At 36.2% G+C, this 15,404-nt stretch overlaps 3 protein-coding genes across 8 annotated transcripts; 2 read left to right on the forward strand and 1 right to left on the reverse strand.

The window, feature by feature from the left end:
• Positions 1 to 148: 148 nt before the first annotated feature.
• On the reverse strand, positions 149 to 6,225 carry LOC130711434 (glycolate oxidase 1-like). Of its 6 annotated transcripts, XM_057561050.1 has the most exons (14): positions 6,023 to 6,224; positions 5,067 to 5,242; positions 4,705 to 4,829; positions 3,556 to 3,602; positions 3,300 to 3,377; positions 2,702 to 2,826; positions 2,485 to 2,554; positions 2,324 to 2,386; positions 2,171 to 2,240; positions 1,964 to 2,064; positions 1,033 to 1,137; positions 833 to 952; positions 391 to 613; positions 149 to 258 (listed from the first exon to the last, which is right to left on the reverse strand). In XM_057561050.1, the coding sequence occupies exons 2-13, from the start codon at positions 5,204 to 5,206 to the stop codon at positions 428 to 430; spliced, it is 1,230 nt and encodes a 409-aa protein (XP_057417033.1). In that variant the 5' UTR covers positions 5,207 to 5,242; positions 6,023 to 6,224; the 3' UTR covers positions 149 to 258; positions 391 to 427. The 6 variants fall into 6 exon arrangements, with proteins under 6 accessions (XP_057417033.1, XP_057417035.1, XP_057417032.1 ...); XM_057561052.1 differs by having other exon boundaries at positions 149 to 613; positions 5,067 to 5,239; positions 6,023 to 6,225; XM_057561049.1 differs by having other exon boundaries at positions 149 to 613; positions 6,023 to 6,222.
• A 1,158-nt stretch (positions 6,226 to 7,383) lies between these two features.
• Positions 7,384 to 10,319, forward strand: LOC130713346 (pentatricopeptide repeat-containing protein At5g43790-like). The gene is made up of 2 exons (XM_057563118.1): positions 7,384 to 8,706; positions 9,867 to 10,319. The coding sequence occupies exons 1-2, from the start codon at positions 7,384 to 7,386 to the stop codon at positions 10,317 to 10,319; spliced, it is 1,776 nt and encodes a 591-aa protein (XP_057419101.1).
• A 2,315-nt stretch (positions 10,320 to 12,634) lies between these two features.
• On the forward strand, positions 12,635 to 14,130 carry LOC130715345 (receptor like protein 29-like). The gene has a single exon (XM_057565431.1). It carries the CDS (start codon positions 12,635 to 12,637, stop codon positions 14,027 to 14,029), a length of 1,395 nt encoding a protein of 464 aa, XP_057421414.1. The 3' UTR covers positions 14,030 to 14,130.
• Positions 14,131 to 15,404: the final 1,274 nt, after the last annotated feature.

Raw genomic sequence — 15,404 nt, forward strand, 5'->3', positions numbered from 1 at the left:
ATTTCTAGAACTTGCCTTTATCTTGAACCTAATTTAGTGTCATGAATCGTGTCTAGAAAGCAAAATGTTATCGCACATTCATCTAAGGAGGTAGAATATTGCAGTCTAGCTGCTGCTACTGTACTTTTTTTTACCAAGCCAATACAACTAAGAAAGAGTCATCATTCAATCACATTTAATTTTACTGGCAATAAATCTTTCAGAGTTTACAAAATCCAAGCTCCATGTGCAATGAATGAGTCTAGATAGAAATTTATTCTGCACAGTGAAAAGAAGTAGCAGTTACTAACTAGTTTCTCATGGCTTATTGAAGCATGAGATAAGAAGAAAGGTTGTTCTAAAGTTCCAATGATCATCAGGTTTATGATGAGTAACCACTAAGGCTCCAACCTTACAAGTAAACAAGCTTGAGTCCTGTCCTGCCATCTCATAATCTGGGAGCAATTCTTGGGCGATCCCACTCAGTCACAACATGATCACGAGTTATCTCCTTGAGTGAACGGCATCCGCATAATGCCATCGCTAGTTCAAACTCATCGTGGAGTATCTGAAGTACTTTTCTTACACCAGCCTCACCATTAGCAGCCAATGAGAACAGCACTGGTCTTCCAATCTGAAATTTGAGATGAAAGATGAATACAGTAATAGTTAGCTAGATCATATTAGACCATCCTCCTCTAATGAAACACTAGTACTACAATAATAGATTATTCAACATTTTTCTGAAGCATCTGATCTTTGGACCAAATTGGCAAAGTTTTGGTCAAACTTGAAAAACAGAGAAAAAGAGAGAGGAGTAGCATATTCCAAAAGTTTCCTTGGCAGTTGGTACATTCATATTCTGACAAAATTTCTGAAGTCTGAAACATATGCTTCTATATGGAACTTGGGGGCTAGTATCCCGGACTACATCTCTATGATGATGATGATAGGCTTCAGTCAGGTAAACAAGCTGTGTGTATCAATCAGTATCACTTTAAGCATTCAACAGTTAAGTTTCTATGGTGGTGAATCAAACTTTCATATACTCACAAATACACCGGATGCTCCGAGAGCTAATGCTTTAAAAACATCTGTCCCTCGGCGGATTCCGCCATCCAGGAAAACAGGAATTTTTCCTTGTGCAGCTTTCACAACCTATTCAAGGCAAAGCAAACAAAAACTTAATTAAAAAGGATTATCTTTATTTTGGGTGTCTGTGAGTGTGTTGGGAGGGGGGGGGGGGGGGGAGAATATTCATGCAATGAGGTTGAAGAAAACAATATTTTAAAAATAGAATTTCTACTCATAGCTAAGAGATTAAAAATGATGGAAAACTAGCAGCAATATTTCCATTATGTTAACAAACAGAAAGAGGAAATTATTCAATATGACCTTTTTAGAGATAATATAAAAACGTAAACAGCTTAAACTTTCAGGAGAGTTGGTTCGTGACACGGTAACAAATTCTCCAAGACTATGGTCTAAATTCAATTACTCTCGCCCTCATTCTTCTCATGAAAAAGTTGAATTCTAACCCCAGATAAGCGAGCTTGTACTTTAAGTCTAAAAGAGCTCTTGTTTAAGGAAGGTTGTAAGAGATATCATATAAAATTCTCCACGCGTCTTTACAAACAAAGCAAGCTTATTTTGTATCATGACGAAATGAAAAATTGAAAAGAAAAGAAATGAAACCACTGAGTAAGAAAACAAGGCAGAAAAAAAAAGAATCTTAGAATGATTCAAAATATAACAGCTTCTAAGTTTTAATTCATAATACATGGCTGACTTAGATCGAACAAAGAATCGGCAAGTCTCAAGTTCCATAACCAAGACTTCTAAGCACTAGAAACCAAAATTAGACAATCAAGAAATGTGGGATGCTACCACTAGGGGCCTTAATGAGACTGTCATTCTGTCAAGAAGTGATTCATTCTATTTCAGTTAATCCAAAAAAATTCCAGAAATGTTTAGGATGCAGTACCTCTTCCAAAGCCATAATAGTTGCAGGGACATAGTCAAGTTGGCGAGCTCCGTGATTGGAAACAATGATTCCAGCAGCCCCAGCTTCTATAGCCATCTTAGCTGCATTTATAGGATATTGGATTACTTTCAAGATTGAGAGAACAACCAACCCTAATAAAGACAAATGGACAGGCAGCATCTGAGTATATCTGTTTGACAGCCTTACTATCTTCAGCGGTAAGTACACCCTTCACTAAAATTGGCAATGAGGTGATTGTTTGAAGCCATTTCACATCCTGTTGACAAGTGTTATCAAAGTATTACTTCTACATTCAATGTCAAGGATTAGGAAATCATATAAGTGAAATATCCATATCACCTTCCAGTTGAGTGACCGGTCGATCTCCGAAGCAACATAAGTGGCTAGACCAGAGTCATTAGTCTGCAAGGTAAGCGCAAACAGTAAAAAACAACAGTAATAACTAATTCTATCAATAATAAAACAAAATCTGATTTCTAAATTTCATTCTAAATACTGACCTTATCATCCAGCTTTCCAAGATCCAATCCTTCAAAATTCTTCAATACCAGGTGTGATGGCAATGTAAATCTGTACAAATGCCCATCAAACAAGCTAGTAGTAAATATCTAAAGAGTTAAGACTAAAAGTAGATAATTTATCAATTCAACCATGGTGATTGGTGACCCATGTAAAGTTAAAGACTCTTCCCATTTATATTTCCAAATGATTGCTAACCTGTTTTTTATATCAGCCTCCCTACGACCAAGAAGTGGAGTGTCCACAGTAAGGGCAATTGCCTTGAAACCAGCCTTTTCAGCTCTTCTCACCAGCTGAGTAACCACATTTCTGTTTTTAATCACCTAAGAGAAGAATAGAACAGCAACATATTAGGTTACAAAACATGTTAGTTGAGAATTTCGGATAATCATATCAGTGCTTGTTTAACTTTAGCAAATAGGATAACATTTTGTTACTAAAAGGGAGTATGGATGAAATTATTGCATAAGAGTAAGAAGCTACTTAGTGGAAGGAAAAGAAATGTCTTGTGAAACCATTATGATCTTTTCAAGTAAAAATTGTAGGAAGCGAAGTCAAAGCAATAAATTGCCATGTGGGCAGTATGCAGGCCAACACATTGAAAGATTACTAAAAGTGCAACAAGAAAAGGAACTATGTGACAAGTCATGTTTTAAAAGTGAATTCCTCAGTCAAACTGAGATGCTTGGAAATTTTTTCATGACATGGAAATGTTATTGTGTTCAAGGGAGAGACTTGTGACTAGCATCCCAGGAAACTTAATAATGAGAAGAAGACATAAAGGCAATATACTCACATAGAGTTGGAAAAAACGAATGCCAGGTCCTGTTGAAGCAACCTCCTCAACGCTAGAAGTACCCCATGAGGATAATGTCTGTGACAAAATATAATGAAAATTAATCTGCCAGAAAGTAAACAACTACAACAAATGCATGCAGGTAAGTAGGCCTCCACCATTTCATTTTAGAGTAAAATACTATGAAAGCTACAAAGAATCTTGTTTGGCAATAAAGCTAAATTAGAGAACAAATATGATGGGATGGGAAGCAAACCATGATTGTGCCAGCTGCTGATGCTGCTCTAGCGGTAGCGTATTCTCCTGCACAAAAGTTGCATAGTTTGTTATAATTTAGAAGCTTTCATCAATTGTAGCAGAATCAGCGACTTCTGATGCATTTATAATTTGATTTTTGAAGTATATACTAGGAATAACAATCTCAACAGTAGGATGATGTACACTATTGGAGCATTCTGTTTCTTTAAAAATAAAATAAAGCACATTTTCAAGAAGTACCCCAAACCCAAACCTTTTCTGTTTCATTTGAAAATACTAGTTTTCCTGAGTTCGTCTTGAATTCATTGCAAACATTTAAGAAAACAATTTTGACTTGGTCTTAACTTCATGGACTTTTCACCCAAAAAGGCTAATATGAGATAGATTTTTCTCACAACTTATTTTGCTTCATGTGGATTGTAGTCCTGTTTAAGAAAGGATATCAGCGGAGAAGTTTTTTCTTCAGAAAGGAAAGTTCTTGTGGCATTATTATTTAGTAAAACCTCTTCAATCCTGCCTTATGTACTTGAGCTCTCAGTCCAGTGATAACAGTCAAGTTGGTTACACAGAGTAAAATTCGATACAGCCCCGACAAAAATTATCCGGTTCAATCATTTGTGGAATATTTTTCTGGTGTTCACGTTGTAACAGTGCATATGGATTTAAATAAAATTCGTTAGGAAAGAAGAGAGAAACAAGGAGAGGAGAACAAGATCCTTTACTAGAAGGATAATGAAAGAACTACAACAAAACCAACCAAACAGAAAACAAGACTGAAATTGGACAACAAGAAATTATGGTATTCCTTTTGTTTCTCTGTTGTTTCTGCAATCACTGAGATAAAGTACACAAAACCTTCATTAGTTTCAGTATGTACTTGCTCCATAAGCTTTCGGTATATCGCTTTCTTTATACTGGGAGACACACGATACCTCCTCATTTAATTAAATGCAAGGAAACTACAGATTATGGCATTCTAGACCTCTTCCTATGATCATTCCAACTTAAGGTATGGGAACGCATAAGTCTGTATTTTAGCCTTTCTGAGAGTATTGTATTATACATAACAAATTAGCAACAACAACAAAATACTTGAAGCAAAGGCAACATCTTAATGTAACAAGGACCAATTAGTTTGAAGACATACCTTCAGGGTGAGCCATCTTTTGCATGGCTGTAGGGGCAATCATGATAGGCATTGATATTTTGAAGCCCAATACAGTTGTTGTCAAGTCTATCCTGCTTACATCAACAAGAATACGGGGCCGGAACCTGTTTTAAGTACACCAAACATATATTAAGAAATGGCTTCAGCTAAAAGAGAACATGGCTAAGAGGAAGATGAAAATTAAATAAAGGAAACATTAGTTCCAATCTCATAACAGGGGAAAATCATGATGTGTCCATGGTGATCAAAGGAGAAGTGAACTTAGATTTTGAATAAAAAAGAAGTTTCTAGGGTGCCAGAAAGATGAATTGAGGTCCCAAGTCCAGAGAAAAGTAGATTACAGAATCCTTGAGAAGGCATTTCGGTTCTCTTTCAAAGTCCACTGGTCCTCTGCCCCTGATGCATAGTAGTCATACACCATCTTTGGCAATATTTGCTTTGCAATTGCTTCATACTCACAGACATTAGTTATCAAGTCCATCTTCTGGAAATTTAGTTATGATGTCCCCAAGGTCTTCTGAAAGTGAGTTCAAAATACAATAATTAAATAACATTTCATACCAAATGCACTCCAAATGCTTATGCAAATGGATTCCCACCAGCTGGTTATAATTCTTTCAAACTGCAAAGTTGAACAAAAGTGACACTAAGAACAAAAAGCAGAACAACAAATAAATAGTCTTTCTTGAATGGTTCCCCTCTAATCTTAGATTTTCATGGCACAAAATTCTCTCACTAACATTCATATATACTAACAGAACCACTAAACATGTGTTGGTTTGAGTAGAAAGGGCTCAGAAAGAGAGAGATAAACACAAAATTTTCTAGCAACCTTGATAATTGATATATCAATGTTATGTTAAAAATTTCACATAAGACTCTCTCCCTAATCTTCTGATGCCAATCAATCATACATCATTCATCCACCATCACAGAGTAGTCCCTAGTCCCTACCACATGAAAAGCAGGACCTTCTGAACTGATCATGTGATCATGTCAAACCCCACTTCCTGGCATCTTTATTATTTATGTCTTGTTGATCATGCTATTTGCTCAAACAGAACCAGTTCTAAATTCTCCACTCAAATTATGAAAACTAAGGTAGAATCAGATTCCGAAGCAACCCATGATGAAAAAACATACCAGGAGATTAAAGATCCAAACGAATAGCCCTTAACCAATACCCAACATGGTTTTTTTTTTTTTTGACAACTAGGTGCAAAAATGAAGGAACCATAAATCATGTTGATCCTAATACAAAATCATGATCATGATTCAATATATATTATAACCTTACCTTTGGTTTTGGCTGGTGAGTGAAGAAGTGATTGGAGTAAAGGATGATCAACGAAAGATGATGAGAAAAGTGAACAAGTGTCACAAGTGTGTAGCAGCAGAGTCAATGAAACGAAATAAATAATAGAGGAATTTTTATAGTAGTGACGAAATAATGAGTCTCGTGATCGCACCAAACATCTGTATACTATGTTATATGCAAAGAATGAGACAAAGAGTTTGTGAGATGGGTTTTCATTTTCCAAGGTTAGGCCGCAATGGGACAAAACTGTTTCATGGAAACGTGAACTCTCGTGTATAGTTGATCATGGCCACCTTTTTTCATTTTTTGTTCTTATCCATTATTTTATTTTCAACACCTTGGTTTGGGAAGGGTCTTTTTTAATAGAAATTTAGGGTAAGAAATTGAGTCTCAATTTAAGATGAGGAAAGTTGTCAGATTCGAAGAATATTTACAAAAGACTTTACATTTATCTCTATCTCATCAAATTAAATTAGCGGATATTCAAACTTATAACCTATCAAATACGAAAGACAAATCTTGTTTTTTGTTATTGGAAAATTGTTTATTGTCATTTTCAGATTCCCTTCTTTTGGTACAAATACAAATCATTTTCAAATTCTTTTTTTTTTTGGTACAAATCATTTTCAGATTCTCATTTTTTTTTTTATCCTTTCAACATTTTCACTTAAATATCTACTTATAGTTCTAGATAACAATATGATTTCACATGTCTTAGATTCATACGTGTGTTCACCTTCTTTCATTGCTGATTAGTCAGCTTAATACAACATTTTCTCTCTTCCTTTTCAAAGTGTGCATCCACCCTTAAGAACGTAAAAGATCTTAATTCAGTAACTTAAGCCATTCTTGAATTAAAATGATTCCAACAATCATATGTAAATTTGAAAATTGATCTTTATTTATGGAAGAGAAAAAACGAATGTTATCAAAATCTAATTTAAAGCTTCAATGTGAAGGCAAACAAAGATTCAAAATCTAATTTAAAGCTTCTCTCTTTCTATTTTCTTGTTTGAAGTTGAAGAAGTATATGAAATGGCCATATTAGAAGTTTATTCAAAGTTGTTTGTTGAAAAACATTTCTTTATACCTTGGGAAACAAAACAAAAAACATTTCTTTAGTTCTTTTGTGACGGTTTCTTACCATTATAAAGTGAAAAGTATGAAATAAAATTATTTTTTCACTTTGTGACGGTTTTACCGCCACGAATAGTTTGTGTTGAGTGTAGTCCCATTGTCTAGGTATCTTTTTGCCGCCACAATAGCATAACATGTTCATAGTGGTGATACAATAACACTAACAATTGCATGGGGCATGTGCATGTTTTCATTGTTTTGTGATGGTGACCCTGAACCTGATCAAGCGATCCACAACGTTGTCTCATCTCCTCCAACTCCACACCCTGTTCCTGAAATCCTCCCTTGATCACAACCCTTACCTCATTTCTCAGTTTCTCTTATCAGCCTCCACCATTTCCCTTCCTTTCGCCAAATCCTTCTTCAACTCCCTCCCCATCACCCCTCCACTCTTTGCTTGGAACACAATCATCAGAGCACTTGCTAACAGCCCCACCCCACTTGAATCCCTCGTCTTCTTCCGCCGCCTTCAACGCTCGGGCCTTTCCCCTGATAACTTCACCTACCCTTTTGCCCTCAAGGCCTGCGCTCGCGTTTCGTCGCTTTCCCATGGTGGGGTGTTTCATTCCTTGACCCTGAAGACGGGTTTGAGCTCTGATTGTTATACAGACAATACCCTTTTGAAATTTTATGCTGATTGTGGCGCGATCGGGTTTGCGCGCCAGGTGTTTGATGAAATGGCTGTTAGAACTGTTGTGACTTGGAGTTCCATGATTGCTGCATATGTTGGTTCTAATTCCCCTTCGGAGGCGTTGCATGTGTTTCAAGAGATGAGGCTTGCAAATGAAAAGCCGAACTCGGTCACTTTGGTGAGTTTGCTTTCTGCTTGTAGTAAAATGGTCAATGTCAGTGCGGGTGAGTCCATTCATTCCTACATTACACGGAATCACGTTGATATGAGTGTTGAGTTGGGTACTGCTTTGTTTGAGATGTATGCAAAATGTGGCCTGATGAAGAAAGCCCTTCTGGTTTTCAATTCGATGCCTGAAAAGAATTTGCAGTCCTTCACAATCATGATTTCTGCTCTTGGAAATCATGGGTGTCAAAAGGATGTGATTTCTCTGTTTACGCAGATGGAGGATATGGGGTTGAAACCAGATGGTCTATCTTTTTCAGTGATTCTATCTGCCTGCAGTCACATGGGACTTGTTGATGAGGGAAAAATGTATTTTGATCGGATGGTGAGGATGTATAACATAAAGCCAAGTGTTGAGCATTATGGATGCATGGTTGACTTGCTAGCAAGAGCTGGCTTGATTCAAGAAGCTTATGATATCATTAAGAACATGCCCATGGAGCCCAATGCTGTTATACTGAGGAGTTTTCTGGGAGCTTGTAGAAATCAAGGGTCCGTTCCTAGTTTGGATGATAAACTTATGTCCAAACTGGAGTCTGAATTGGGGGCAAACTATGTACTTACTGCTAATGTCTTTTCCACCTGTGCTTCCTGGAAAGATGCCAGTAACTTGAGATTAGCCATGAAACAGAAAGGGTTAAAGAAAAATCCTGGTTGTAGTTGGTTGGAGGTGCAAAATTGATATCCAGTATATTCTGAGATGAGGCGCCACTATAAGTTTAGTTCAAAGAAGCTATGGCTTACAAGCCATCTTTCTTCATTCTTCCTATATTTCAATTATTGATTGTAAATAGATGGATACACAACCACTGACTGTTAGCTGTTAGGAGTTAGAACTGACTGCAAATTGTACATTTTAATGAGTTTAACTCGGGTTTCAATTCTTTTCTGTTAGGGATTTTGCTTGATCTTCTGAATAAGTCCCGTTCATGCTTAAGCTATAAATTTGTTTGAATGGCATATGCAGAGAGTAATAGTAAGCAATGACTGGTGATTTCTTTGTAGTATCTATTGAAAGAAGAGAAAACAGTGAGACAAAGTATGCCCTCTCCAACATTTTTTTTCAGTAAGAACTTGTTTTAAGATATTATAGTAATTTGATCAACACTGCTAAATAGTAAATAGTATGAACTCATAAGTCCAAGAAAATAAGGAAATTACAAATATCCAAATAGGAATCACACTGAAAGATCATCATAAAAGCATTTTTTAAACATATTCATATGTACTCTAAATCGTAGTTAAAGATCTAATTTGTTTGCATCATCTTCGATGGTAAATGGTCCCCCCATTCACCATTCCTGAATGTTATTCATAATCACATGCCTTCACATGTATATTAACTGTTAGTTAATCATATTCCCCATACATCAAAATGTTATAGAAGTTTAAACCATCAAGACTCAAAGATTCTCTTGCTTTTTTGAAATTTCTATTCATAATATATCAGCTAAGTACATAATTTTTCTATTTAACAACAGGTGGTTAGTTTAACAGGTAAACACTTGCTACTTGTAAGCAAAGTCTCATGTCCGCTCGTGAGCTAGCTCCAATAAGATAAGGAAAAAACCTCTGCTTAAAGAGATAACCCTACTAAGATGTGAAAGAACCTCCGCTCAGAAAGTTAACTCCACCATGATATAAATGTTTCCACCTCAAACATAATTACCAGACATGGAGGATACATGTATCAGTCAGGAAAAAAATGTTTTTCAGAAAAAAAAAAAAGAATGGTGAAATAAAAAGAAACACATTATTGTTTCTATTGATGTCACAAACCATGATGCATAATGCACTGAAATGTACTGAAATAAAATACAAATTTGACAGCTGGCTTTGTACCTGAGAAAGCTTTCTCCACCACAGTTAGTTCAACTTCAACCCACAAGTAACAGCACTCCCTATGCTTTATTAGTTCCTGAGCCACTTTCTACTCTCATGGCTTCTTCAGTAACCAGATCAGGTTTCAGCAGCTTCACAGAGCACTGGCTTCTGATTGCAGCCATTTCCCTCATTTGTGGATTTCTTTGCTACATAGTCTATGATGCAATCATGGCAACTGCATCAGAGTTGCTGCAGCGTTTGCTGGTGATTTCTCCACTTCTCTTAATCATCATTGTCCACTGGCTCTCCACTGGGACCCAGTTAAGCTTCCCCATGCCAGGATCTGAGCCCAGTGCCATTCACAGAGCTGGTGGCTCCCCTTGGGGTGTTGCATTTGTCCTTGTGTTGCTTTTCCTTCTCATTTCCTACCAACCATCCCTGCATGACCTTGTTTCTTAGAATTGTTCCAGAAATGTGAGTTTGGAGTTTCACATTGTCTAGTGTGTGAGATGTAATTGTTAGTTAAGCTAAGTAAATGCTCTGCATGTCACTCTAATGCAGAGGGTAGGCTAAAGCTGCTTGTTATTTTAGAGTTGATATAATGAAGCTGTTTGTAACTAAGCAAAAATGTAACATGTGTTCTGTATCAGCATGATTTGGGTATGTTGTACTGTAAACTTGCAGTTTCTGTACCTATAAGAAGGTTGTTGCTTTTCACTTTTACCAAAATTATGCAGCTTGTTGAAGATTCAATCTTTTCTGAGAAAATTGCAATGGGATGGTCTCAACTCTCAACTCTCAAACATCGAAATTACTCAGAAAATTGGATTATCAAGAAAACTTTGCTTTTGTGGACTTAATATATTGGTGTAATACTGTAATGCTTAATTTGTTGCCATATATATTTCACAAAAAGTAATTCTTTCCCTTTGTCTGGAGTTGAATTCTCATGGTTCACAAATGCATGGGGCGTTTTCTTTTTCCTCTAGCCTTATCTGACTTTAATCTTTCTTTGTTCTTCTTTGCTGAGTTTGCATAGGATGCTCATTAGTTTAAATAGTTATTTTAAAATTAAGAATGTTTAACAATTCTCTTAAATGTGATTTAAATCTTACACTGATTTGCACTTTTGAAAGTATAGTTGTATAGAGTTAATAGTTGTTTTGGAAATGGAAAGATTTCAGGTGTCCTTTTCCAAATTCCCTAACAGTTGGTGTTTGTCAGTAAACATAGTTATGTGGCACTTAAAAAAACTTGGAAACATGAACTATGTGGATGATTAGTGCATTGAGTGCTCACAGATTGAACTGTCAATATATGCGTTGAGTTCTCTCTCTGTGGACCAAACTAGTTTCATTTACTGTCTTGTGATGTGGGTCTTTCTGTTGTTAATTTGGCATTGTTATGTTGGGTTGGTTGGAGTGTGGTAGGGAGGTTGGGGAGTGGGGTTCATTTATTAGGGACATCCGCAGGGATGGAACTAGTTATACTAAAACTTGGGAAGTCCCTCCAAAGAAAATGTTTTCTTGATAGATATTGAAGTGAAGTATTTGCTCTTTTTAAAATTCTTGTATTTTCTTCTTCACTCTATTTCAGCCCACACATAAAATGACAAAGAAATAAAAGATAAATTAGAGATATAATAAGTAATGTGATAGAAAAAAACGAGAGAATATACAGGAAAAAAAGATGTGTAAATTGTTTTTGAGTTAGAGGAGAAAGTTGTGCGAATGTATCAAGTTTCTATTAATATGTTAATTTGTTGATCAATTACTCTCTTTTTTTTCTAGCATAATCTTTGGACTTTGGCTGAAGGATAAGATGGTTGACTTTATATGTTTGATCTCCTTAAGCAAAGTCCTAAATTTGAGCATTGTGTACGGAAAAAACATGGTTAAAAAATCTCTTACAGTTGCAGGCTTGCAGCTACACAGTCTTTTATTTTTTGTCAAAAAAAGATCTTAAGAGGATACAGTTGCAGCTACTCAGTCTTGAGTCTTAGTTGCTGCATCACTTAACTAATTGGGCCTAATGGGCCAGGGGTTGGAAGTCCAACCTTCTAAACGGATAGTATACACTTTACACAGGGCTACCATACAAATTATAAGAAAAACTTCAAAATTGGAAAGACATGGTTCATGGTTGTGGTGCAGGTACTAGTTAGAAAGATACAAACTCATTTTCAGGCACTAGTTAATAAAAGTATAAAACATCTACTGCACAAGAATGGAAACAATAATTCATATCCAACCAGAAAAAGGTAATAGACCAAGACTGGTTACAGCCAATCAATCAAATTCGTTATGTGAAGTGAAAGAAGGGAAGCAAAAGTTCATGGATATAGGTGAAAACTGAGAAGGCTTCATTGCTTTGTCCTAGCCTTAAACTGTCATGTCTTATCATTACTCTCCCATAACTGAATCAGCAATTTGACTGATCTAGCAAATTAAATTCCCTTTTATGGTAATCCAATTGCCTTCCCCATCTCACACCCTTTCCATGCAAACTAACTGTCATAGTCAGAGTCAACAAAACTTTAGTGAGCAATGACACTGGCTTCTCTTTGCAGCCTTTTCAGCTGACACAGAAGAAATGAGATTCTTAGTTAGAGTTACCTTTACATTTTTATCCCTTGCCTGTTTCCATGAATAACACCATCCTTCAAAGCTTTTAAAGAAAAAGAGGATCAAGGTCTTTTCAGTTAACTCAAAATCAACAAACTTTGCACTTCCATTTGTAGTATGTTGGAGATTTTGAACTTCTAGTAGCTCAAAATGGCTTCTCTGTCTCTTCTTATTATTTGGTTCCTTGTGTTTAATGCTGAAATGATGTTAATAAGAAGCAATTTACACAGGGGCCACATGGTAATGGAAGAGGAGGAATTGTTGGGATTGTTTGAAGTGATGGATGCTCTTCTAGAAGACCCTGATTGGGCCCATGCCCATCCACAGCCATGTACAGAAACTCCATGGTCAGGTATTGAATGTGAAGTTAGCAATAATCCACCAATCTTTCATGTCACAAAGATTCACATTGGTCCTGATATACTCTTCCCACCTTGCAAAACCTCTGCACACCTCTCAGAGTCCATGTCAAAACTCAAATACTTGAAAACCCTTTCAATTTTGAACTGTTTTGTTGCTTCACCAGTCACTCTACCCAAAACCCTCTTTGGTCCTTTCTCTTCCTTAGAACATTTAGCTTTGGTGTCTAATCCAACCCTCTATGGAGAAATACCTCCTAGTTTGGGAAATGTTACTAGTCTTAAGGTTCTGACCCTGTCCCAGAACAGTTTACAGGGAAAAATCCCAAGCCAAATTGGTGGTTTGGTTTTTCTGGAGCAACTTGACCTTAGTTATAACAACTTGAGTGGTCCAATTCCTAATGAAATTGGAGGTATGAAAAGCATAACCATTTTGGACCTAAGTTGTAATGCAATTGAAGGGGTTCTTTTTCCTTCCACTCTTGGACAACTTCAACTTCTCCAGAAGATGGATTTGCATTCTAACAGGCTTATTGGGAACTTACCACCTGATTTTGGAAATCTCAAGAGGTTAGTCTTGCTTGATCTGAGTCATAATTTTATTAGTGGGCCTATTCCTGAAAACTTGTCAAGTTTGAAACTTTTGGAATATTTTCTCATTGATGACAACCCCATTAAAGGAGGGATACCTCAGTTCATAGGGAAGCTTAGAAAGCTTAAATTAGTGAGCTTATCAGGGTGTGGATTGATAGGGGCCATACCCAATTTTTTCTCTTCCTTGATGAACCTTACAGCTATCTCCTTAGATAACAACAATCTCTCTGGACCTGTTCCTCCAAATTTGGGTTCACTGCCAAACTTGGATCAACTTAATATCAGCCACAACAGGCTAAGAGGTGTTCTGGAGCTTCCTGAAGACTTCATTGGGAAGTTAGGTAAGAGGTTGGATTTAAGAGGGAACAGTGAGCTTTGCTTCAGTGATGAGGCAAGCAGGAAAAAGAACCTCTCTTCAGACTTGGAAATACCATATTGTTTGAACATGAGAAAGAGCAATGACAACCCTCTTGAACACCCTTCAGGAACAAAGCCATCAAGGTATTATCATAGCAACATGAGTTCATGTTTGTCATGGCTGGATGATCTACAAGTCATCTTATTTGCCTTGGTTTTAAACTTGGTGATCTGAGTTCTGAATCTGAATTTCATTTTGTAACAATTGAAATTGATTTTACCTAAATGCTAGACTCATTCATAGTGTGCATGTTCTGATACAAACAGTGAAGTCAAAATCAATGTGGAGAAATGTTATTTTGCTTAGCTTTTATGAGGATCCAACATGATTTTAGTTTCACGGCGATATTCCACTATGTATTTAAACATGTACATTGTATTCTAAATTTAGTAGCATGTTTAGAATAATTTTTATTATGAAGAATCAATTTTGACATTTCCCTTTAAAATCAATTAATAGAAGAATTTTCAAAAACATATGTATTTGAATTTTCATTAAACTTAATGTGAATCCAGTTGAAGTTATTGTGGCAAAATCTTTCTTAAAATCGTTCTTCATTAATACCTTAAGATATATGAAATCATGTTTGCAATTACATCATCGTTGAACCAAACTCACACTTAAATCTTTGAAATTGCCTTTATAGTCATTTTCTTGTTGGAAATGTGCGTGGAAACTATTCCTAGAAAGTGGCATGCATTGCTATCTATGCTTGCTGGCACCTTAGATGCTTCAAATAATAAGATTGCATGCATTATGCAATGGTGAAAGGATCAAAAAATGAATCACATTTGGACTCGCACTTTTCCCTTTTAATCATTTTATGAAAAGCTGAGGGACAGTTCTCAAGGCCTTCTCCGAGTGTTGTTGTCTGTGGCAGTCTTTAGGCAAAGTAGCAGGAGAGTCAGTTCTGACATTAATGAGCATGAACCACCCTACCCTGGTTACTGGCAACCTGAAAAGGATTCATCTTCAATGCTTTGTTTCGTTGGGTTCGGAGAGATACTCAAGTTGTTTCAAAACTACACAACTCCATTCACATTTCACACCCCAAATCCACCAAAATCGAAAGAGAGAGGAAGAAAAGAGATAGAAAAATGAAAAATCATTTGTTCCTACTCTATTTCTACTAACATCAAGTGATAGATAATTAGATATATAGCAAAATGTTGTTCAAAAAAAAAAGATATATAGCAAAATGAGAAATAAGAAATATAATGAGTGGTGCGGTGTGAGAGAAATTGATATGAAAATAGAAATTGAAGTTTAAATGAATCAAAACCCTAGAAAATAAAAGGCACAATATTAGCAATGGAAAGGAGGGCTAACCACTACCAAACATTGATTTATGTATTTAAAAGAAGTTCAACTCACCATTACGCCCTCAAAGCATACCTTTGAGACCATCATTGTTAACAATTGGAGATGAACCTATCTTTTTTTTTTACATGAAACTAACTAAATGGAAGAGAAAAATAAATCACACATAACTACCTGGATAAAGGATAATAGAATCTTAACCAATCTAACAATCCTAACTACCTTCAAG

This window comes from Lotus japonicus, chromosome 4, assembly GCF_012489685.1.
Source record: "Lotus japonicus ecotype B-129 chromosome 4, LjGifu_v1.2".
NCBI classification, from domain to species: Eukaryota; Viridiplantae; Streptophyta; class Magnoliopsida; order Fabales; family Fabaceae; genus Lotus; species Lotus japonicus.

What these genes read in the sequence shown, in the direction of transcription:
- LOC130711434 (XM_057561052.1), bottom strand. Translation starts at nt 5,206, where the DNA reads ATGGACTTGATAACTAATGTCTGTGAGTATGAAGCAATTGCAAAGCAA. An exon ending in CAGCAGCTGGCACAATCATG is followed by an intron (nt 3,378 to 3,555) that starts GTTTGCTTCCCA and finishes ATTTTGTCACAG; the next exon opens with ACATTATCCTCATGGGGTAC. An exon ending in TTCGTTTTTTCCAACTCTAT is followed by an intron (nt 2,827 to 3,299) that starts GTGAGTATATTG and finishes TTCTTCTCTTAG; the next exon opens with GTGATTAAAAACAGAAATGT.
- LOC130715345 (XM_057565431.1), top strand. Translation starts at nt 12,635, where the DNA reads ATGGCTTCTCTGTCTCTTCTTATTATTTGGTTCCTTGTGTTTAATGCT.
- LOC130713346 (XM_057563118.1), top strand. Translation starts at nt 7,384, where the DNA reads ATGGTGACCCTGAACCTGATCAAGCGATCCACAACGTTGTCTCATCTC. An exon ending in CTGGTTGTAGTTGGTTGGAG is followed by an intron (nt 8,707 to 9,866) that starts GTGCAAAATTGA and finishes CAAATTTGACAG; the next exon opens with CTGGCTTTGTACCTGAGAAA.